The sequence below is a fragment of the Acanthochromis polyacanthus genome, chromosome 16 (assembly GCF_021347895.1).
Source record: "Acanthochromis polyacanthus isolate Apoly-LR-REF ecotype Palm Island chromosome 16, KAUST_Apoly_ChrSc, whole genome shotgun sequence".
Classification (NCBI taxonomy): domain Eukaryota; kingdom Metazoa; phylum Chordata; class Actinopteri; family Pomacentridae; genus Acanthochromis; species Acanthochromis polyacanthus.
In genome coordinates, this window is record NC_067128.1 from 34,187,463 (window position 1) to 34,212,669 (window position 25,207).

The 25,207-nt window shown below is 41.3% G+C and overlaps 1 protein-coding gene across 13 annotated transcripts in view; it reads left to right on the forward strand.

Moving 5' to 3' along the window:
• nhsl1b (NHS-like 1b) overlaps positions 1 to 25,207 on the forward strand; it is a 159,287-nt gene that overhangs the window by 110,827 nt on the left and 23,253 nt on the right. For 10 of the 13 annotated variants that reach the window (XM_022207011.2, XM_051960545.1, XM_051960546.1 and 7 more), the window contains exon 2: positions 19,067 to 19,219. In XM_022207011.2, the coding sequence (XP_022062703.2) occupies positions 19,067 to 19,219 (153 nt within the window). Of the gene's footprint in view, positions 1 to 13,053; positions 13,331 to 19,066; positions 19,220 to 25,207 lie in introns of those variants that run through there. The other 3 variants (XM_022207014.2, XM_022207013.2, XM_022207017.2) reach the window with 3 other exon arrangements.

The window sequence follows — 25,207 nt, forward strand, 5'->3', positions numbered from 1 at the left end:
CAATAATACAGATAAGCAGAGGATGATTAGTTCCAGAGTTGCTCATCTGCGAATCATGACTTTTAACCACTAAAGAAATAATGTAAAAAGTACCTTATGTTGAGACTAAATTACCATATTTATAGGTTTAAGGTAATTACAAATAGAATTAGGATGAAATTAATGACCTATGAGGCGCTCTGCAGCCATTCATCTCCACCCAAAAGGAGACACATGGGGCGTCACAAGGAATTTAATTTGGAATAATGGTGGTCTTAAATTTTGGGAGTATTTGATCAGGGAGCTGGATTAGTTTCCCTCGAGGCCCATTAGGAGGTCGCGCTCACCGGCTCTCCCTATTAAAGCCTCCCTCCATTATTGCTCAGATGGGGCAGAAGGGGGAGGGAGGGTGAGAGAGACAGAGAGAGGGAGGCAAAGGGTTGGACGGGGGGTTGAGGGAAGGGAAGGAAGGAGGGATTAAGTGGATTTGGGGTCCTGCTTTTTTTTCCCCAGACGAGGTCTAAGCGTGGTATTATTGGAGGAGGAGCCCCGGCTTAACGCATGCATGTGCGCTCACACATCTGCATAAAATATCTTATAGATAAATAGAGAAACCACCGATCACAACGCCTCAGTGTGTGTATGTGTTTTATAGACGATCCAACGCTAAACCTCTACAGAGACACATTTAACCCTTGATGGGATTACAGATCAGTCATTTTAATACTGTGATAGGGTGGCATTATTATAGCATTAGCGCACAAATATGTCTGCAATAATGATAAAATCTGATTTGGAAAAAATGCAAACATAAAGATTATATTTTTTTAGTGCTGATCCTGGCGGGGAATCCGTAAAAGACCACATGACCTTCTGACGTCTTAAACTGTCAGTAGCATCCTGCATTTGTCTTGAAACTTAAACGTGAAGTCTTTTCACAGAATACATTTCGACATGTATGAAGCAGAGGTGGGAACAATATAGTCACTGAAATCTGTTTACTCTCAGGATTCTGGTGCTGTGCATGCAAAATACATGGTGGGCCCTGTATTAAGACAGAAGGGACGTGGCAGAGGTAGAGCGATAAACAAGAGAAATTGCAGGTCATGTGAGACTGCGGTGTACGATGAAGGATGTTTCCCCTGACAGCAACTTGCATAAAAGGGCTACTGTAGAGTGTGAGATCATTTCTACCAACTGCTGAATTGTTTAGGTTGCCATGCCGAGTCCAGGCAGCAATAACCGATGCTTTGAGCGGAAAAGAAATTTGAAATAATTTCGTGTGTAATGGAGCCTGACTAATACTGGATTTTTAGGGGAGACGTCAGTACCGATGTTTAGGAACTTAAGAAATTCCAGTTTTGACATATTATCTGGTATACACAACTATTAGTCTAAAAGTTTGAGCTCACTGAGAAATGTCTTCATTTTTGGAAGATAAGCAGTTTTTTTAAATAAAGATAACATTAAATGAATGATAAATCTATTTTAAACATTGTTAATGTGGTAAATGACTATTGCAGCTGGAAACGGCTGATCTTTAATGGAACAGGAACATTTCCAGCAACCATCACTCCTGTGTTCTAATGCTACATTGTGTTAGCTAATGCTGTTGAAAGGCTCATTGATGATTAGAAAACCCTTGTGCTGTTATGTTAGCACATGGATAAAAGTGTGAGTTTTCATGGAAAACATGGAATTGTCTGGATGGCCCCAAACTTCTGAACAGTAGTGTGTATGTCTGAGTTGTATTAAAAGTTGAAAATAATGAGGTGGCTATTGTTTTAGCATGAGCCTAGCATGAAGACACTGCTTGACTCCGCACCATCCTCTGCTACATGTGCTGCAGACAGCAGAGAGTTGTTAGCAGTGGGTCCAGAGCTGCTGTGTGATGACACCATTTCTAAACTACCACAACAGACTGTAAAAATGAACTTTCTCACAGCAGAAAACATACTGTACAAGCAGATACTGATGATAATGTATTGATAAGATTAGATTTAGATTCATCTGACTTTCCTAAAATAGTTTACTTTAGTCTGTAGTTTCGGTTTTCATGACTAAAAGCAATCTGGAGTCTGTAGAACATTATATGACAAGTCAACAGCGAGGAGATGAGCGTTGGGTCGATGTTATCGGCCTCGGGAGCGGAGTCGAATGCAGCCATGCGTTGTAAGCATATTGGCTGTTAACAGTAATCAATGCCAGCCACCAGAACCGGCATCCGACTTGGCATCCAACCTCCCAAATGTGCCACCGCCTGCAGGCTGATTGTCTTGCTCACTTCCTAAACTTGCGTCTCTGATGGTTGATTGGATGTTCTGGTGTTGCGACTCCCCCAAACTCTCCCCGAATGACCTACTGTCGTTGATGATGGGAAGTGAGGTGCAATGTGGGAAGTGGGTCAAACGGTATCGTATCTGCTTTGCTCCGGTTGTGGGTGAACTGTAGATAAACATGCATGAACACGGTGCAGCTGATGAGGCTGTAACCCACTTCCCATTGGCGTCCTCGTGTTTCCCCTCGTAGACTCGCTCGGCTCTGTGATGCAGGCTTGTAGCCCCCAGGTGGCTTGTTGGTTTGTGCCCATGAGCTACTGGAGGCACTTAACCTAAATTAGCTCAGTCTGCCTCTGTGCCTGAATCAGACAAGACCCTCGCGTCAGCAGCATGAGCTGAGCGCTGGGGTCGTGGCAACGGCACAGAGCAACATGTCACCGCATACATGAGCTCATGTGCTCCTCCTTTTCTTCAAGATCTATTTATTTTTATCACCATTGTGTTCATATATCGGTTAATTAGAGTGCCAGCTAAATGGAAAATGTGCTTTAAAATATTGATGCTAATGATTCATATCGTTAAATCACATGACGTAAGATTCCAGTGTGTCACCAATTGATTGCTGGCGTCATTCCAGCTTTGCAATCATTCGTATCACACTTTTGAGTGCGTTGTGAAGTTGAATGCCTGGTGGCGACACAGTGGAAACAGTATGTTGTTTCTGCAGGGCTAGTGTCAGATTTATGGCACTCTATGTGCAGGTAATCATAAAACGGGATTAATGATTGTGTGCTGCTATGAAGGAGGGTGCAAACACACACACACACACACATGCAAGGCCTTAGGAGAGAAGCTCAGACTGCGCTGGTGCTGAAAATGTAGGTCAGGAAACCAGCGTGGCAGCCAACATAGGGTTCAGTGTGTTGGCATCTCTACTGTGTGTATAGGGTTATCATGTGGTTACATGCTTCCATGCATATAAGACTTTGGACACATGCATTGTCTTATAACCTATATCTGCCAGAGAATGAGCCGATGTATCAAGAAACACATAAAGGCGATGCAATTCATTGATATCGACCTCCTTCATCGCCTGAAGTGTAATGTGTCACAATGTCTGTTGTATAAATGCAGTAGATTGTGCAAAACTGCTGCAGGCACACATTCACACATGCATGTTCAAACCCATGCAGGCTGTTAGAATGCAAGACGCCACTGAGGCACACAGAAACTTTACCCACAGACACACTTAGGCCTTGCGGTTATTGATGTGCCGGGTCCTCGGAGGCTTCGCTGCAGAGTGAGAAGAACCCGGAGTCGATATGAGCGGAGACAGCATGGCTGGATGGTAATGGATCTTAATGTAATCTGTGAGTTGCCAGCACTGTCTTTATGTTGCTCTACCAGTGGCTGCAGCGAGGCTCCCACTGGGAAATGATTTTCAGTAGCATGTCAGACAAGTGCTCCACCTATGTAGTCAGAATTTTGAGTAGGGCTGGTAGAGGAGGATAATTGAATAGAAGGAAAACTGCTGAGCTGATATTTTAAGCCGCTGTCGATGCTGGATGACCTGCTGGGAATCCCACCTTAAAGCTGTCCACTCTTTGGCACGCATTATTCTCATTTTTATTTTGAAACAGACGTCTTTTGTCAATTTAAATGAGCCACAATTGCCACGTAGGGAAGCAAGAGATGAATAAAAGTGAGAGTTTTAATGGAAAACATGACACTGTCTGGGTGACACCAAACTTTTGAACAGTAGTGTGACTGATGGTGCCTAATGTTGCCATCCATTGCGGCTTGATGGCTGAAAAATGCCACCAAGGAGTCACTTGATTCCACCTCAATCCCGTCCAAACACCAGGAAAACGCCACCCAACAAACCTTCCAGTTTCAAACATGCCTGTTTCAGTTTCAACTCGTCGTCCCGTCGGCTTCAGGATGGCTGACAGGCCGGTGGGGTCAGATTGCATTAGATTTAAGGCTCTGTTGCCGGGGAGGAAACAGACGGTTAGCTAGAAATCCGCTCTGACAGGGGGCATAAAGCATCTCAAGTTAGCAACAAAACTGCCACCTTCCCTAAAGACCCCCAAAAGCTCATGCGTACAAATCAGGCTGCTCATAAAATAACAGCGTTTTAACTCCCTGCTCGACAGGCATGTTCATTTTAACAGAGACCCGCCTTCATTGTGCTGAAGCTGATGCTGGGCTGTAGAAGTTTTCTTCTTAACGGTTGCACGCCCCCATGTCATGTTGACCTTTAACTGCTTTCAGCTTCTATGTGAGCTGATTCTGCCTTAAGAAGTGCTTCAGTAGAAACCAGACTGTCTGTCCTCATGCTCAAACACACAGTTTCTGTTCTGTCTTTCTGTCTCTTTCATCCTGGCTTGAATTTCAAAGGTGGTCATTAGGGAGCTCCTGGGTCGGACGCCAGCCTGCTCGGTCTTGGTGTTTGTTTGTCTGTCTGCCTTCCTGTGTATAATTTCTGTTTCTACTGAATCTAGACCTACAAATGGATGTTTTGGATCTAGCTCTTTCTCTTCTGTCTTCCCTACCGAACCCTCCAACCCCTGAGCTGCCTTTATCTCCTCTCTCGCTTCTTTTGTCCTTTTAAACGCCGCCTTTTCTATCCCGTCTAGTATCGCTACTCAGCAGAATGGCCTCGGCTTTCTACCACATCAGTCAGTCCTCGGATGCGGCTTTGCTTCCCACCTCATTCTCGGTGTTTGACTCTTTCTGGTTTGTGTGGCGATTGTTGAGCAGATAACACAAACCGCATCTGTCACCACATCAAGGCGAGTACATGCGCATACATGTGTTTACGAGGCAGAAAACGTGCACAGAAACAAAAAGCGAGGTCTGATGATGTTTGGGAGGATGTTTGCAGGCTTTAGTTTTTGCAGGGTGTCACCCAGACTTTCTCATGGATCACAAAGGAGGATCGGCCTATAGAGGGAGGCCCCACTGCCTTTCATTCAGAACAATAATCCACACTGCTGAGTTGATTTTACTTGGATTGAATTTTATGCTGTAAGCAGCTGGTGAAACCTTTTGGTTTGGTGTAAATAAAATGTCCACATAGACAGAGCAAGTGAGCTTCAACTGGGTTAAAATCACAAGCTAATTATTGTATCTTTCAAAATCCCCAACAAACACTAACTTTTGCACTAGAAATGGCTTATTTGGAGCCGATCCAGTTGTTTTAGGTGCATATTCTTAATTTCTGTCTTGTTTTTAAACCCCTGCTATCATGCAAATGTGCCGCCGATGTGTTGTTTGTGATGGAATCCCAGCTGCTTCAATGGAGCAGGTCAGACGGAAAGAGCATATGAGTGAGTGGGGGAGGACTGGAGTCACCCAGTAACCTCAGAAAGAAAACAAGAGAAGGAGGGAGTCGGACAGGAGGGCCGAGAGGAGACAGCCAGAGTTTGCAGAGTTTCCCGAGTGTCACTTAAAGGTCAATCAGCAAGTGCGGGAGTTTGCTGAACTTAATGCGTTTGTGTGCGCGGGAACTTCACCTCATGCTAGAATCATTAGCGCCAGAGAAAACAGTTATGGCAGCTTGTTTGCTCAGCCTCGCCTCTCCGTCACCTCGAGAGCCGGTGTGTTTATTCAGGAGAGAGTTTGGAGTTTAACTTTGCTTAATTGCCTTTTTACGAGTGCTGCAGGGAATCATCTCCACAGCGAAACCACCCCATCAGCGCTGTCCTGCAGGTTTAATTTACCCTGTTCACAACGTCACAGGAGCAATTTATTTAAATCAAATGTCTGAACTGCATTGATCACAGCACGCGTACAGTTTCAGTCGCTCAACCTTGATGGAGCCAAACTAGCTGCCTCCTTACTCCCCCCTCACTCGCTGCTGATGGATTATTCATGTCTTGCTCTACATCTCAGACAAGAGCAAAGCGATCGGATTCCCATTGACCCCCGATGTTACGCTTTCATTCACAGAGATGTAGGGATGAAAGAAGGGGGGGAAGGGATGGATGAGAACGCCAGTATGTTGCTCTACGTGCGTTAAATTATAGATATTCATTCACAGAAAAGGCGGGAAGGGGAGGGATGATGAAACATGGTGCAGCATTCATATTTTAGGCCTTTCTGTAGTACAATTCCTGTTTAATCTTCTGAACCTCAAGACCTGCTGAACATCATGTTATCTTTAAAAAAAAAAAGCAAAACTACAACCCCTGCCTTCACCCTGAATCAGCTGGGATAGACTCCAGCTCCCCTTGAACCTTTTGAGGATTAGGTGCTGTATAGATCATGGATGAATGGACTTTATTCTACATTTGCCATTTAAAATATTGTCAGAAATAAACCATTTTCTCTAACCAAATTGTGTAAAAAAGAAAAAATTCTGCACTCCTTAGAGTAACTGGGAAGCTACTAATGACTCAGCTGTGATTAAAAGTAATGTGACGACAAATTCCGAGACTTTTCAGATGAACTGCAGAAAAGTGTTGCACAGTCCCACCCCCACCCCCCCAAATATTATATCAAATAAAAAAAGATATTTTTGTGAACGGCTTATCTTTAAAAAGAAATCTGCAAAACTACAACATTCATCAAAGCAGGTAAACTGTAAAAGCAGAAAAATAATTTCTTGCTGTTGGGACATGAACAATTCATCTGCTATGTGTCCTTCCATCGGGAACAAATTTAAGCTTAAAATTATAAAATTTTATAAAAATCACTTTAGTCTGTATTTCTCATTTAACAATATTGTCAGAAATAAGCCATTTTCTCTAACCGAATTGTGTAAAAAAAGAAAAAATTCTGCAATTAGCGTAACTGGGAAGCTGCTAGTTACTCAGGTGTGATTAAACGTAATGTGACAAAAATTCAGGGACTTTTCGGATAAGCGGCAGAAAAATGTTTCATTTTTTTAATGAGTTATGCCATTAGAACTTTGTTATCCTGCACAAAAGACAAAGTTTTTGATTTATTTTTTTGTAGTCATGGTTGTGCTGTTTCCACAGAGGTGCAGGACTTTTCAGTTGCAATGGAAAATGAGCAAACAGTGAGTAAAAATGTGTCAGGAGGAAAAAAAACGACACTACTGCAATTTCAATTATTGCAATTTCTAAACGAATTTGTGTTTAAGGGGAAGTAAATTCAGCACATACACTTCAGGCCAAACATTTGGAAGCAACTTCAAGTTTCTGTTTTTAATGTCTTTATTAAAAAGGTAAAAATAATAAAAGCCAGTATGAATTCTATAGATTATGGGATGTGTTTACTGCAGGATCAGACTTTGCTTTCATTGATATACACCATTTTCCTCTGTTTACTTTTAGGTATAAATTGATGCTACCAGACAATTGCTGAATAAATGTTAACAAAAGAAAAGAAGAGCTTCGTTTTAGAGCTGAGCAGGTTTGCAAGAGTCACAACTACAATGCAAAAGTTAAAAAAAACAAAACAAATCACAGTTTGCATTATTCACTTTTGACTTTTGAGAGTTTGCCGACAAAAGAATCCCAATAAATCTCAGCTGTGTCCCTATAACTACCACAGAAATGTCTAGAAAGAAACAGCAGAGTAAAGAAACAAGTGCAGATACAAATACCTGATAGACACAGTAAAAATCTATTCTGATGAGTGACTTTTTATATAATAATCATATTTATTTTGTTGCAAAGTAAACCAGTGAAACTATGATCTATTTTTGCACAAATTTGATCTTGCTTCCCAACTTCTGTCCTGTGGTGTAAATCTTAAAATTAAAGAATTTTAAGAGCATTCACTCAAATCATCATGCCTGGCTAAAGAAAAGATTTGTGTCCTCTCCTCTGAAGTTGACAGAGTGGTGACCTTCAGGTGATAAATCCCGTCTGTTTCCGTCCGTTCACGTGTTCAGTTCTAGCCACTTCTTTACAGCCCTGGGTCTTTGTACGTTCCATGACGCTGCACTTACACGAAATGTTTGTTTGCTCTCATGTGTTAAACAAATGCTTCCTTCTCTCATTTCCCTGCTCATCTCCACCTGGCAGGTTTTACCGAGGGGAAGGTGTGCAGGGTCGGAGCAGAAACATGGAAGAAAAAGAGAGATGGGGAGCGTAAAAATCAATACAGACTGGATTTTGTTAGCAGTCATGAAAGCGGTCACATCAAAATAGGAAAAAGGAGAAAGAAAAGAAAAGTGGGGATTGAGAGAGGGAGGGAGACGGAGGAGAGAGATTTGATGTTGGCGGATCAGGAGAGTTGAAGGGTTTTAGAGGGTCAGCTTAGCTCCGTCTTCATAAGTCCAATTAGAGAAATAAAAGCTGTCAGATGAAGGGGAGGTGAGTGTGTGTGGATGCTGGATGGTACAGAGGGGGAGGGAAGGTGTGTGTCCTGGGGATTGATCAGAGTGATAGAACTAGATCTGGAGGGAATGGGAGATAAAATCAGTAAAAAAAAAAAAAAAAAAGTCAGGTGTGTAGATCCAGACGTGGTGTTAAAACAGGAGGAGAAAGACAAAGAAAGCAGCAACAGGAGGAAGAGCAGAGTCTCATCAATCTCTGTCCGTTCAATTAGCCACATTCATTAGTGAGTCTTAATTAGAACGTCCAATTAACATCGAGCCCAACGATGTCTCATTTTTATTTTCCTTTGCATTACCACCTTCCAACATGAACAAGCTGCTTCTATTACAATCAGAGAACTGCTGTCTTGATATACGATTAACACTAATGAACACGTGTTTGGATTTTTGTGTTGAATACAATTAAACGCTCAAAGGTGTCGCTGATTGTAGCATTGGTTGATAATAATTAGGTGGGTTAATGACGACGCGTGTTTCCGGTTGTGATTATCTCAAGGAAGGACTATTGGCATCTGTTTCTGAGAAAATGTAGCAACAAATCCATGCATGTCGGCGTTTTTCAAGCTAAAATCTACTGGCTTCGCTTTGGAATATGTGGGTATTTTTCAATATGTGACGATCGGCATTGGTTTGTCCGTCTGTTAGCAACATTACTCAAAAACTGAGTAACGGATTTGAATTAAATTTTCAGGGAAGTTCAGAAATGACACAAGGACCAAGTGATTTTGGCAGTGATGCGGCGTATAGTCTGGATCAAAGATTTCATTTGATTCAGTATCTTTGGATTCTGATTGGTTGCTTGGACAAAACAAGACATTTGAGGGTGTTGTCTTGGAAATCTGGAGCTGATATCTCCTGATTTGTTAGCATTTCATTGGCCAAATTGATTAATCGTGGAAAAAAAGTAATATTTACAGCAGCTATTTGCAGTCCTACGATGTGTGCTAATAAGTTATTTAAAAGATTGCAAGTAGCTTGCAATGAAAACAGAACTCCAGTACTGCTCAGCTTCAGTGATTACAGTTTATTCCCTGTATTAAAGAGTCCTTTAGTCATTAACATCTTAATCTCCTGTGCTTGTCCTTCCAAATAGGCTTTTTTCTCGAGTCCACCGAGTCTGTACGCTTCCTTCCTATGCTGCTTAGAGTATGGACGGATGAAAGATTGATATTGTCTGAGCGGGGGTGGAGGGGGACAGCAGGGGCTTCCATTCTTCACTGAGGAAGAGCGCAAGGACGTATGGCTGAATGGATATCCCTAATCCTAGAGGTGGCCTAGATTTGCAGGCCTCCTTCGGCGGATAGAGATGTTGACCTGTCTGTCATCCAGTGTCTGTTGGCTCTGGCCTGAGAACAATAGGCTTTTTAATGAGAGCAGTCTGCATAAATTATCCTAATACTGTACGCGTGCCAAGCAGAATGAGATGTAAGCCCAAACAGAAGCCACTCATGAAACATGGGGACAGACTTTGATTTCAAACTTTCAGATGGACAAGCTGACCTTTACAGTCGATTTAAATGTCTCAATATTGTTCCAAGTCTGCAGATAAGAGCAGGATTGTGATTAAAGATGATTTGATTATTGGAGTTTTATCGGTGGATAACTGTTATTTGACTCGTCGGACACTTGTTGGTTCCGTAAATTGTCTAAAAAAGTGAAAATGACCGTCACAAATTTGCAGAATTCATATCGTTTGAGGTGCGATCAAGAAGTTTGGTTTCTACTGTGTGCACTTTGATCACATACATGCAACAAGTGCAAAACCTTCAACATCAGAACTGTGTTACTGCGTTATTGTGATCGCTGACAGCTTCACCAGGAGCTTTACGCTGATCGGGCATCACAGGAGGTGGTTCTGCAACTACGACCCAGAGACCAAATGGCATTCATCACGGTGCAACAGCCAAATCTCTGAGTTGGAGAGGCCACATCATGTGCAAAAAGGACACTCGTTTTTTTGTGACCTTCAAGAAATTATGCACCATAATTCATCCCCAGAGTCAGATTGTGAATGCAAAGTTCTGCTTAAACATTCTGAAACGTTTGAGGAAGAACGTTTGGTGCAATTAATTGAAATGTGGCGCAATGTCGAGGTGTTGCTCACAACTTCTCTATGCCCGCTCTGCTCAGCAGATTTGCCTCCGTGTCGCTTCTTCCCTCTTATCCAAGATGAAACTCAAGTTGAGGGTTTGCCGTTTTGACTCGGCGGAGGAGATTCAGCGCAGATGGTGCTTGACGTGCGTCCAGAAGTAGACTTCCAGGGAGTGTTACCAAGCGTGGCAGGAGAGCTGGCAGTGGTGTTTCTCTGCACATACTCTGATGGGGACGGTGGCCAAATTTAAATCACATCTAGTTGTTGCTTTGTAAAGGCGCAGTCCTACAACTTTTTGATCGAACCTCATAGTTTGTTCGTTTCAACAACCCGGAACTCATTTTGCAGTGACATAAAAACAGCAGCAGAAGATTTTGTCTTTAACTGCTTGAAGCAAACACTACCGTTCAAAAGTTTGCATTCACTTACAAATGTCCTTATTTTTGAAAGAAATGCAGTTTTTTTTCAACGAAGATAACATGAAATGAATAATAAATCCAGACATTGTCAATGTGGTAAATGACTACTCTAGCTAGAAACGGCTGATTTTTACTGGAATATCTCCATAGAGGTACAGAGGAACATTTCCAGCAACCATCACTCCTGTGTTCTAATGCTACATTGTGTTAGCTAATCGTGCTAACTGATGATTAGAAAACCCTTGTGCAGTTATGTTAGCACATGAATAAAAGTGTGAGTTGTCCTGGAAAACATGGAATAGTCTGGATGATCTCAAACTTTTGACTTGTAGTGTACATTTTTCTGTTCATCTACTCATTGATTAGCAACAGTTTTATGTGTGCCAGACATTGCTGAGTTTGTCAAATGAATGGATTAGTTGTTCTTGGTAAATGCTTATGAGAACTTCATAGCGGTTTCAGAGGCATCCTGTCACCTACTAAACCTTACATTTTGATTACTATAGATCGTCTTATATTACCTTTTAGCATTGTATTGTGTAAAAGACAAAAACTCAAAATGATAGCACTAAGCAGTCAAATTTGAAACATTTAAACAGCTTTTGATGAACTTCGCAGATAATTGAGGTGGTTAGAAGCAGAATGGTCTAACCTAAAAAAAAAAATCCTGAGTTTCATATAATTTCTGTAATTTTTTTAGATTTTAGGGGCAAAGTGGTCTAACCCACAACCCAAATGCAGCGTTACAGCGACACTTCTGATCTTAGTTCATTCTTGAAAACGCAAAACTTTGAACCCATTATTCCCAAACGACACAAAGTGGGTTAGATCACTTTGCTTCCAAACCCTTCATCTACACAGTTTTCTGTAACGTCCCCATGGAAGCTGACTTTATGAAAAACGTGTAGAAATTCCAACAACCTGCATTCAAAGCTTCCAAATTCAAGGACAAATGCAACCCGCAAATGTGCGAATAGACTCTTCCCAGCATTCAGTAGACTGCGCGGCAACAATGAATGTCGCTAAACGTGGACAAATATGTCGAGGTAAAATTCTGCATCGCTTGCACAGCACTTCAGCGATCCACTAAAAGCAGGAGGAAGGCAGTGAGGGGAGGGGGCCAAAAAAAAAAAAACCTTTTTAACCACAAATTCAAGGATCATTTGCAGCCCCATTCAAGCTCTGGTTGCATCCCCCCCTCCCTCCACCCTTCATCCATTTTGGTTGAAATAAAATACGGCCACAAAAGGAGGGGCTCTCCTGCCCTTGTGGAGATGTGTGCGTTTGAATGGGTGGGCGCTGGAGTGTGTGCATGATAGACTGTGAGCGGATTGGACAATGGGAGGATTGTATGCGCTCTATATTTATGCGGCACAGATTCAGCGGCCATGTGCGCACACAGCCGGCTGGGAATGATCCAAAGGAGGACGGAGGGTTGATAAAAGCACACGTAAAATCAATGAAAAAATACATGAGTTTCACAAGTGGGCGAACCTTACCTGAAAACTCGGAATGAAACCTTTAATGAGATAAACATTGTTGGATTAGTGTCACTTTTAACAGGCAGGTAGAAGCTGAAACCTCCTGAGAAAACCTCGTGAAAAGTTCAAGGATGTACAAGGTTGTTCAGCAGAGGTGGCTCAGAGTTTAATTAGATGCTTAAATGTTCCCGGGGATTCTCTTTTTCGGGGATAGAAAGCGGCATGAAAAGAAAATAAGGCAGGAGATGGGATGGAAAATCTCAACGCTGTGACGAAAAAAGTTTCAGCTCCATCTCGGGCGATGAAGACGGCGATGAGAGGGAATGAGTGATGGTGAGAAATAAAGGCAGCCAGAACTCCTTGGTAACCAAAGCACAGCGGAGCAGAGGGGCCGGTCCTACACCCCTCCCGCTGTGGGTGTGTTTGTCTCCGAGGACTGGAGTGCCTGAGGGGGGAGTGATGGTGATGGTTGTAATGGGGGGAGTGTTTAGAGGGAGAGAGGGAGATAGGCGTAGAGACTTATTGTCGGCATAGTAGACGCTCGGATACACTCACAGCCGAGCCGCCCAATAGTGAGAATGTGAGTGGAGGAGCGCCGCCGCCTTCATCCCGTCTTCTCTCTCTCATATTCCCAGGAATTGTGAGGATTTTTAAGCCCAATTGAGGCACTCTTTTTCCCCAAAGAGAGGTATATATACAATCAAGCGGAATAATGGTGTTCATCGGGACCTCGTTGAAATCTGTCATCAAGTACTTCAAAAGGAAGGGTGAGATGTTTTCAGTATTTTGGTGCTATTTTCTGCTTAAAACTACAAGAAATAAGGCAGGAATTGTCAGATTTCTAAATCTAAACTAAATTCAGCAGTTTAATTCATGCATTTCTGTTTCAAAAGTGTCCACATGCCACCTTTAAAGGTTTTTTTTAAAGTGGTTTTATTGCAACTCCTGCTTTCCTGTAGTTTCACTGCTGAGCCCAGACTCGACCGTCTGTTGCACCGTTACCAGGTAACCATCAGGACAAGACTTCACAACACTAAATGACCCAAAGGTGACAAATGGAGGGACTTTATTGGAGATAGTTTCCCAAACTTCACCTTTAAAATGTCATGTTTGGGCTCTACATTGAAGGAAAGTGCACTGGGTCTGTGTGCCACGTAGATTAAGGTTAAGACGATTAGTTAACATTGCAAGGCTCTTATTTTATCAATGAGTTATGCACACGGGGATGAAACAAAGACGTGCTTGATGCAGAGCAACACTTCAGTGTCAGGTTTATTTATAACCCCTGTGTGTGTGTGTTGGAGTTGAGGCACAGGAGATTTTGTTAATCATTGCCTCAGCGTTTCTGTAAATCTCCGATCTTATCCGGAAATCTTGCACATGCCTGCAGTTTGTTCCTTAGCCAACCACTTTGGACCTTCATCGTTGAGTTTTCCGGCTCGTTAGAGACCCCCAGAGAGTCTGCGTGGTCAGCGGAGACTGAATATTGTTGGGAAAATTAAGGGTGCACAAGCTGTCAGGTTTGGAGTCAGTTTGGGGAAAAGGTTAAACAAGGGTTAAAAAAAAAATACTTCTGTGACATTTACCAGGAGGAAAAATGTTGTTTTTTTTAAGACTGAAAAGCATCTTGAGAACCATAATTTCCTCCAGCTCTCATTTGACCTGTTTTAGAGGAATACTGTGTTAACATCTCAAAAGAATAAAAACACTCAAACTGTCATGTTTGAAAGTCAATATTCAATATCGGTCAATGGGGACCCAGTTCAGGATAAATGTAGATCTTGTCAATTCAAGTTGATCACTGGTATTGATTTTAACAGCTCCAGTGTGTGTGTGTGCCTGTGCGTATGTGTGTTTTTTGTGTGTGCTGATGTATTTTCCAGAGGTTGCATCCTTTTGCATTTCAGTTTTCCTCTCAGCCTGTTGTTTGTCAAAGAGTGTAGAGAGAGCTGGGATGTCAATGGACAGAGGGATTAGTGGACTTCTGAAAGAGTTTCACACCACAGTCCAGTGTGTGTGTGTGTGTGGGGGGGGGGGACCTAGGGGGGTATTGTGGCAGTGAAAGGCCTGATGTGGAGACTGATGCAGAGGGACAATACAGGCTTTGTGTCCATAGTCCCAATGTCCTTGGTCCGCCTATAGCCTGACTGAGGTCTATTCAAAGTCAGAAAGGAGTGTAAGGGGGAGGAGCTACCTGTACTGGTTGTGTGGGAGAATAACAACATTTATAACTGTATTTAAAAGAAATGCGGTAGGTACACTTTTCAGCTTAAGGCCCAAAACCTCGCTTTTTAAAAATTCATTGGAAGTGTTATTACTTCGCCAAGGAACGCGGCGGAGTTTTACTACCAGTCAAAAGTTTGGACACACCTCCTCATTCAGTGGTTTTTATTTAATTATTTTGTAACTGTCGATTAAAACTGATGACATCAAAACTATAAAAGAATACATATGGAATTATGTAGTAAACAAAAAAGTGTTAATCTTCAGTATTAATCCACAATATAGAAAATAATACAAATAAATAAACATTGAACGAGAAGGTGTGTCCAAACTTTTGACTGGTATTGTATGTGATGCGTTTGTCCATCTCTGTTAGCAACATTGATCAAAAACGGACCAACAAATTTTGAGGAAATTTTCAGAGAAGGTCAAAATGACACAAGGACCATGTGATTAGATTTTGGCAGTGATGCAGCTGATAGTCTGGATTCGTAGATTTGTTAAATGTTTCTGTATCATTGCAAGATGGCGACACTGTAACCATGACAACAAGTGAACGTTACATCAGCTGCCTACTTACGATCACATGATTGTGATCCTACTACAAATCCACCGCTGAGGACTTATCAGGACTTATTCATCAGAAATCATACAAGGAACAATTGATTAGATTGTGGGGGTGTTTCCAAGTCTCAGCAACTCCCGGTGCCTGCTACATATTTTGGTCACATGATTGGATATCTGTGCATAATGTAGACATGCAAAACACGCCTGTGCTCAGTGCGAAGTTATTTTGTTTGTGGGTGCATTTACACTACCGTTAAAAAGTTTGGTGTCACTCAGACAATTTCATGTTCTCCATTAAACTCTCACTTTAATCCATGTACTAACATAACTGCACAAGGGTTTTCTAATCATCAGTTAGTCTTTCAACACCATTAGCTAACACAATGTAGCATTAGAACACAGGAGTGATGGTTGCTGGAAATGTTCCTCTGTACCCCTATGGAGATATTCCATTAAAAATCAGCTGTTTCCAGATAGAATGGTCATTTACCACATTAACAATGTCTAGACTGGATTCATGATTCTTTTTAAAAAAAAAAAATGTCTTTCAAAAATAAGGATATTTCTAAGTGACGTCAAACATTTTGAATGGTACTTTATATTACCACATTCTATATTGCCATGATTTATGATCATCAATAACTAATACATAAACAAATGCTGTATTTCTAAAGAAAACAAAGTGCTGCATTTCTGACAATGCCATATCGGGGAATGAACAGCCTTGGAGGAGTACTGTGCTCTCTGGGTGCTTTTCTAGTTTTAGGATGTCGTGGTAAACTAGCCTGTTGCGTCACATTTCAAACTCCATCAGCATCCACAAAGTTTTCCTGTACAGTTTTGTGTGTTCGTCTCGTGCAGCTCTCCAGTCCAGAGTTTTGCCTCGTGATGTGTTTGATTGAAAGTTCTTGCCAGCTCAGGCACGCTGTGAGGCAACATGACAGCACCATGAGGAGATAATCACAGCGACACTACATTTACACGCCGCCTCGCTGCCGGCACATGCGGCTAACAGTAGGTTCTGTAGGCTTTCAATGACCCCCCCTCAGTAATGAGGCATCTGTGGCCTTTCTTTTCTGTCGCATTAGCTTCATGTGACATTTTTAGAAAGGCAGATATGATTATAAAATTTCAACCTGCACACAGCTCTTTTGACAACAGACATAACATTATATCTTGGTTTGAAAAGGGGATGGATGAAGCAAAAGCTTTTTATAGGAGGTGGAGGTCTTTGAATTCCTTTTGCTTGTATTTCACACCTCAATCATGTGATTGTTGCAGCTTGTAAAAAAACAGCAATTTAAACCCAGTTTTGCAGTCTGTATGTGGTATTTATGCTAGAACATGGTAGAGCATGCGACAAATGTTTGAAGGTAGTAGCAGAAATGCAGAAACTTACCAAAAAAACGAATAAACATACACTACAGGCCAAACATTTGGAAGCAAATCAATTCTCTGTTCACAACGTCTTTATTAAAAAGGTAAAAATAATACAAACCAATATGAATTCGGTGGATTATGGGATGTATTTACTGCATGATCAGACTTTGTTTTCATTGATGTGCACCATTTTCCTCCATTTACCTTTAGAGCTACATTAATGTTAGCAGACAGTCACTGAATAAATGTCAACAGAAGAAAAGAAGGGCTTCGTTTTAGGGTTGAGAAGGTTTGTAAGAGCCACAACTTCAGTGCAAAAGTAGAAAAAGAAATCAGTTTACATTATTCACTTTAGCTCTTTAGCTTTTGAGAGTTTTTAAACAAAAATCCCAATAAATCTCAACTGTCTCTATAACTACCACAGAAATGTCTAGAAAGAAACAGCCGAGTAAAGAAACAAGAATACAGATGCAAATACCTGATAATTACAGTAAAAATCTATTCTGATGAGTGACTTTTTGTATAATAATCGTGTTTATTTTATTCCATCAATGAAACTATGGTCATGTTTTCTACAAATCTGATTTTGCTTCCAAACTTTTGGCCTGTAGTGTATTTTCTAGATAATGGATTTTGGGGTTGATGCGGTTTTTATGAAGTGAAACATTCTGATATCAATATTTCCGTCAATATTTAATATTTTCAGTTTTCCCAATTTGCCATAAAGACACTGCTTGACTCCGCACCAGCATCTAGTTCTCTGCTACATGTGCTGCAGTCAGTGTGGAGTCTATAGTTAATGAAGTCAGAGCTGCTCCGACGGATGAACTACGTTATGACACAGTTTCTGAAATAACCCAAGTATCTTTTTCTTTCTTGTGTTGTGTTAGAGAAAGTTTTCACATCTCTGCTTGTCTGATGCAGACGTATCTAACTTCCTGTTCGTTTTTTCAGTGAACCACAGAAACATTTCGGTGCTGTTAGTCACAAGCTGCAGAGCTCCAGAGTAAGTACAGCCTGCTCAGGTTTTTCAAACTTGAAACCCTGGACGCTCAGTTTGCTGCTCTTCTAGGTGTTAGAACTCACAGAGGTGCTTTAGAGACGGCCGTCGTTGAAACGTTTTGGCGGTTGTGTGTATGTCAAAGCGGTTGCGTTGTCTCCCGCTTTGTTTAACAGCCTATTAGCAGCTGAAGGCCCCACGCTCCGACCCGTCCTCCCCCGACTCGCGTATACCCTTATTTCTCCACGCAGCCTCATTTGCACCTGTGAAAAACCCCTCAAACAAAAACACTCCCAGCCACTGCCGCGATCCGTCCCCCTTTAGTCCTGCTGCTCCGTCCAGACTTCCCTCACATTTCAGATGGACGCGCTGTGGTCAGGGACAATCATATATCGGCGGCCTAAATGGAGATAATTCTGCATCCACGATCACCAACTTTGGCTTGGATACGCTCTCTTGGTAAGCTCAAGTATTTAGGTGGAGTGTGAGAAAACACTTTGTTATACATGCTGTGACTTAAGGTAGCGGCATGAGCTTCAGTTCCTGAGATATTGTCAGGATGGGATGTAGAGTTCAGCAGAATAATGATCATCTGTCTGGCTGAGAGAGGTTGAAGAAATGAATGAAGAAAAGGCTGCTGTGTTTGACTTTTGGGGGCTTAATGTGTCACCTGAAAGAAGTTTTTTTTGTTGAAAGTAAGCTCATGAAGTGACCTTAAGTATGGCCTGCTCGTTGTGATCATGAAATCATAAAAGGTTTTTTTCTTGTGAGAATAAGATTGTCTGAGCTGGATATTCTCCAGTCGGTGCTTCTTCCCTCCCCCTCTGACTTGTGTAGCCGGCTGATGTCTCAGATAAGTGTCACATTGACCGGTGTGGAAGCTGGCACCTCGGTACAAAACACCTCCATCTCCTTCCCCTTCCTCTTCTTGTGCATATATAAACAAACCCCTGAGTAGCCGCTGCTTTGAGGACATTCTCAGTTTGAGCCACTTTCCCAAAATTGGTGAAAAGTTTACAAAACTCCCATTTTTTTCTATGTGAAATCTGGTAAATTACAACCATAGCTGTGTTGATTTTTGCTCTTTTTTGAGTTTGAAAGTGATATTTCTCCCAGAAAGGTGAATAATGGGCCTTGCAGAACCAGTTTTGGCTTCATGTTGTTGATCATACTTATAGAGTTTTGTTGTCTGGATCATTTTGTGCATCAATTTCCGTGTGCTTTCTGACGCTTTCTGTTGTTGCGTATTGCTACTCAACAATCAGAGAAAAGAAGGGGTTGATGAAACTTCAGGTGAACTAAATTCCTCGACCTCCTCTTTGTGTCTTTGCAGCGGTGTCCAACCTGGATGAGGAGAGCAAGTGGACGGTTCACTACACGGCTCCATGGCATCAGCAGGAGAACGTTTTCCTACCAGGCAGCCGGCCGCCCTGCGTAGAAGACCTCCACCGCCAGGCCAAAGTCAACCTCAAGACCGCCCTGCGAGGTACAGTTAAAAACAATACGGAAATACTGATGACATACATGACAGGTCAAGAGTTTGGAAGCGAGAATCGATGACAGTTTCTTTGGTGCAACAAAATGAACATGATTATTCTATAAAGTCACTCATCAGAATAGATTTGTACCGTAATGATCAGGTGTTTGTATCTGTGCTCTTGTTTCTTTACTCAGCTGTTTCTTTCTAAACATTTCTATGGACATAGTTGAGATTTATTGGGGATATTTGTATCAGAACTCTGAAAAACCAAAGTGCTAAAATGAGTAATACAAACTGATTTGTTTTTCTTTACTTTTGCGCTGAAGTTGTGACTCTTGAAAATCTTCCCAACCTTAAAACTAAACCCCTCTTTTCTTTTAACATACCTTTGAGGAAAATTGTGCATATCATTGAAAGCAAAGTCTGATCATGCTGTAAATACGTCCCAAAATCCACAGAATTATACTAGTTTTAAGAAAGACATCGTGAACAGGAACTTCTAAACTTTGGGCCTGTGGTGTATGAAGGGAAACGTAAGTTATAGAATCATCCACACTGCCCATCTGCTCACTTTGACTATTTCACAAGTCACATATTTAGTAAAACAATCCTTAAATTAAACTTTTGCAGGAACTTCACCTTTTCGAGTTTCTCCTCCTGACAAGCCAGCAAATGGGCGAATTTCTCATATTTAAACTACCGTTCAAAGGTTTGGGGTCACTTACAAATGTCCTTATTTTGGAAAGAAAAGCAATTTTTTTATTCTATAAAATCCCAGGAAGTAGCAAGAAAATTCATTCATCATTCCTCAGAAAGCAACCTGACTTGGCCAAATGTCTTGTTTTATTTACCAGTTGTGGAAAAACCCAAAAGAGATGTGATTTATAATCCCAGAAATCGAAAAAACCCTGCTAGACGTCGTCTCATTTGTCACCGAGGTGAAGGACTCAGAAGGTCACGTTTGTCTCCAACGCTGTAAAAAGGTCCGAACTTGTAATTTGTGCTTAACCAACAACACAACAGTGTCAGATCCTCTTCCCTTTATTTCCTGTTTGTCCGGTTTGGTTAGACGACGGCCTTGTTGTCACACAAACACTCAAGTCTCAGCAAAGTGACGACTCTTCAAAAAAACTTTCCCAGAGCATGATGGGGGAAATACCTGTGAACAGTTTCCTGGGAAAAGTGTGTTTTCCACTCATTTCTCAGATAAGAATTTAGGAGGCAGGTATGGGAAAATGCATGTAGGTGTGTGTTCAGACTGTCAGTGTGTGTAGAAGTGTTGTTACAGTAGAGGCTGTTGTTTACACTGCGGGGCGGCCTTGTGTGGCAGCAGATAAAAAAGACAGCGAGATAAAGGGAGGGAGGTAACCTGATGCAAACACACACAAACCATCAAACACACACATTTTCTTTGTCTCTGCCATTGTTCGACCCCTGCACCGTTGCTGTTGCATATTCCTTCCTACAATATTGATGCTGCTCTGTCCTTAAACACCACCTGGGCGCTGGGATTAATGCAGCCCCCCCTCACCCTGTCATCCTGTCAGCGCTGCCCAGCCCCAGGGGTCTTAACTGAAAGACGACAGGTGTCCAGTGAGAGCACCTGTGCTGTCCGTTTAAGCCTCCATGGGTCTTAAATTCCTTGTTCACTGCTAGGAAGTGTGAGAGAGAGGAGGTCACGCAACTAACTGCAGCTTAGACCAGCAGAAGTACAGTAGATGTGGAGTTTTATTATTATGTGACCATCGGCGGTGGTTTGTCTGTCTGTCTGTTAGCAACATTACTCAAAAACAGACTAACGAATTTGGACAACATTTTCAGGGAAGGTCAGAAATGACACAAGGACCAAGTGATTAGATTTTGACAGAGATGCAGCTTACAGTCTGGACCCACGGATTTGTTAAAGATTTCTGTGTCATTGCCAGATAGCGACACAGCGTCACTGTAACCATGACAACAAGTGAACGCTCCATCAGCTGCCGGCTGACGATCATGATTGCGATCCTACTACTAATCCACTGCTGCTGAGTTATCAGGCTGTCCAGTGTGCTGCCCACCTGAGTTAGTCAGAATTGGAGCATGAACTTCATCTTAGACCTTCAGTTGTGCTCATAAGTTTACATATCATGGCAAAATTTGTGAAATATTGTCTTTTATTTTTTTTAGTAAATATGTTTGATCAAGGAAAAGCTTTTCTTTCATTTAGGGTTAGCAGTTATTTATTGTATTTGCTCTGATCATTCATGTTTTCATTAAAGAATGGTACATATTTTACTAATTCTGCCAGGGTCTGTAAACGTATGAGCACAACTTTGTCATCCAGGTGTAAAATTTCACTTTCACAATTTTTTGCATTATTGTTTCACACCAGCAGCTCACATTTTAGTCCAATTTGTGCGTGCAGATGTCTGAAATGAGCATTAAGTTTAAAGGTGTCTGTGATCTGACACAAAAATACTATTAGGACATCTCTGTTAACCTTTTGGAGCCCAAACCCCATGGCCCAGCTGTAAGGCATGTTCATTGTTTTTAAAATGGCAAAAAAAAAAGTAGACAATTTTCCAGAGCTAGAAGCTGTAAAAACAGGAAAAAGTGTCAGATTTCCAACTTTTTGACAGTCCTTGGTATATAAACAACAATATCTAAGCTAAAAATAGGGATATGTTCTTAGATCTGCTTCTCTCTACGCGTCTCATTTATTTAAATATTTGCCAAAAATAGTCTGGAGGAGCCAGATTCTGTAAAAAAAAAAACTAAAAATTCTGCGCGCCTCAATGTAGCCGGAAAGCCGTTAGTGAAAATTGAAAAGATGTTAGGCTGAACTGCAGGCAGTGTTTACACAGAGCAGATGGGAAACGAGTATAGACACACTTTTAAAATGTAAATCTATGGAGTCGCATTTTTTAGACATATAAGTAGCCCACACTTAAATATTACTTTTATTTTTTTTTTTGTAAAAATGAGTCATCAAAGAAATGTAACTCTTTTTTTTCTATTTTGTCTGATTGATTTTCTTTGAAATACTTTTGAATTTTCTCTGCTTAAACTAGTCATGATTTAGGACTTACTACTGCAGTTAAATTTGAACCCACAGTGTGAAAAAAAAAAAAAAGTAAACTGCTCAGATAATTGCACAGCTACACCACTATAGAGGCGGTTAAATGCTCTTATTAGGTGCTTTTATTTTAGGGATGAATGGGGTCATACAAATACAGTTTACTATTATTATTATGATTATTGTTTAGCTCGGATCCAGTCTGATGCACGTGGATCCAGTCACACCAGCATCACCACGGCAGACTAATCGATCACCGGTCGCTCGGCGTCCGTGTGCATCCTCTTCCTTTCAAATGCTCACGTGTTCCAGCTCGTGTTCTGAAGCGACGCTGCTCTGGGCGGCTCGTGAGTTTCAGAAAACGTGCCAACAGGTCGAAATGCATGAGGAAAGTTATGCAACGCGGGTGCAGTTATTGTTGATAATCTTCCAGGAATTCTGCATTAGTGGATGCATTGATTAGTTGATTGATTACTTGATGTCAGTGAGCGTTACCAAGATGGTTTAATAATCATCATCACCAGCATCAGGTTTGAAGTAGTTTTGGTTAATTTTTCTTTTTAAGTAATTTTGGACGATTTTAAATCCATTAGAGCAAGTCTAGGGTATTTCATACAAATTAGAGCATTTTAGGGCATTTCCTTGCATCATTCTGGTCCAGTTTAATGTCATTTTTATTCATTTTCCCAATTGTGAGTTCTTTCCGACCAGTTTTGAGTCATTATGGATGACTTATAGATCCTTTTAAACAAATTTCTGCATCATTTTAGGAGATTTTGAGTCATTTTTGACATTTCTTTGGGTCATTTTGGGCCAGCTTCAGGAAAAATTGGACATGTTTTGAATAATTTTGAGCAATTTTTATTCCTTTTTGCCACATAAATTAACAGCATCACGTCAAAAGTGGTACCAACAGTTAAGCTGACAAATTTAAAGACAAATTTTTATTCTGTATAAAACCTTTTCTACACTATCGTTCAAAAGTTTGGGCTCACTTAGAAATGTCTTTTTTTTTTGAAAGAAAAGCAGTTTTTTTTTCCAATGAAGATAACATTAAATGAATGATAAATCAGGGGTAGACATTGTTAATGTGCTAAATGACGGTTCTAGCTGTAAACAGCTGATTTTTAATGGAATATCTCCATAGGGGTACAGAGGAACATTTCCAGCAACCATCACTCCTCTGTTCTAATGCTACATTGTGTTAGCTAATGGTGCTGAAAGGCTCATTAATGGTTAGAAAATTCTTGCACAGTTATGTTAGCACATGAATAAAAGCGTGAGTTTTGATAGAAAACATGAAATTTTCTTGGTGACCCCAAAACTGTGCATCTGGAGTTTTAGAATAACCAATATTAGCAAATTATGTTTACTCTCTGCTGTAAATGACACATTTATGTGCTCTGTGTTCATATGTTGATGCAGTTTTTGTCCTCATCACCCTTCATTTGTTTCCGCCTGTCTTCCCTCGTATCACTTAGCGGTCCCCTCCCTCCTGTTCTGCCTAGCAACAAGCAGCACTCAGGGCCTATTTACTTTATCAATCACGCAACACCAATCAACTGAGCAGGCTCTCGTCCCGTCACCGTCCTCATTATCGTCGTGCTTTTTCCTGAATCCCGTCCTCCACGCCGCCACCACATCAGCTCATTGTTACACTTTCTGCCAGCCCAATCAGGATCCATTAAGTGACGGTTTTATACGTGCATCAGCGTGCCTCTCCATGGAGACGGGCTGTAATTAGCTATGGAAATAAGCGGCACATAAAAGGGATCAGAAGCTGCATCTCAGAGGTGCCAAGTGTGCTTTGGTACGACCGAAGATGTGAGGTTTTTACATTTGAATTGATCAGGAGACAAAGCTGGTAGTCGGTCATCAATTCAAGGGAGATGGACGGTGATCTCATGTTTTTATACATAAATTCCCTCCTATACTTTCCTTTTCAACTCTCAGGCTTCCAGATATAAAACATAATTGGTTTTTAAAGACTAAACAAAGGATGCACTGGAAGATATTTGCAAAGAGGCGGAGGAAGAGAAGGATGATGTGCAGAATGCCCCCTGAGAGAGCGACGGTTCTGCCATCTGTGTGTGACAGACTGAAACTGAAACCCCCTCCTCTGGTTACACACACACACACGAGCATTTCTCTCCTTATCACACACTGGCAAACACACACAACCTCATCGCAGCAGGTGGCGCCGATCGGAGGTGTGAGCAGCACTTGGCGGCGTCCAGCAGGGACTGATGGAAAACACACATATTCACAAGAAATACTATCTCCTACTATGTAGAGTTCATAAATACTACTCTGTAAATGTTTCACACATCCATCTTACTACTCTACTGTTATTGAACCATACTTTAAATATGTATTTTCTATGCTGCAGGCCAAAAGTTTGGAAGCAAAATGTAATTTGTACTAAAAGATCGTAGTTTCATTGGTGCAACAAAATAAGCACTCATCAGAGTAGATTTTTACTGTAACCATCAGGTATTTGTACTCTTGTTTCTTTACTCAGCTGTTTCTTTTTAGACATCTCTGTGGTAGTTATAGAGATATAATTGAGATTTCTTGGAATTTTTGTATCCAGACTCTCAATCTGAAGAGCTAAAGTGAATAATGCAAACTGTGATTGTTTGTTTTTTTAAACTTTGGCACTGAAGTTGTGGCTCTTGTAAATCTTCTCAACTCTAAAACTAAGCTCTTCTTTTCTTTTCTTAACATTTATTCAGCCATTATCTGGTAACATCAATGTATCAATGTCTAAAGGTAAATGGAGGAAAATGGTGCATATCAATGAAAACAAAGTCTGATCCTGCAGTAAATTCATCCCAACATCCATAGAATTCAGACTGGTTTTTATTTTTATTTTTTGTTTTTTTTAAAGGCACTGTGGACAGAAACTTCCAAACCTTTGGCCTGTAGTGTATGTATCA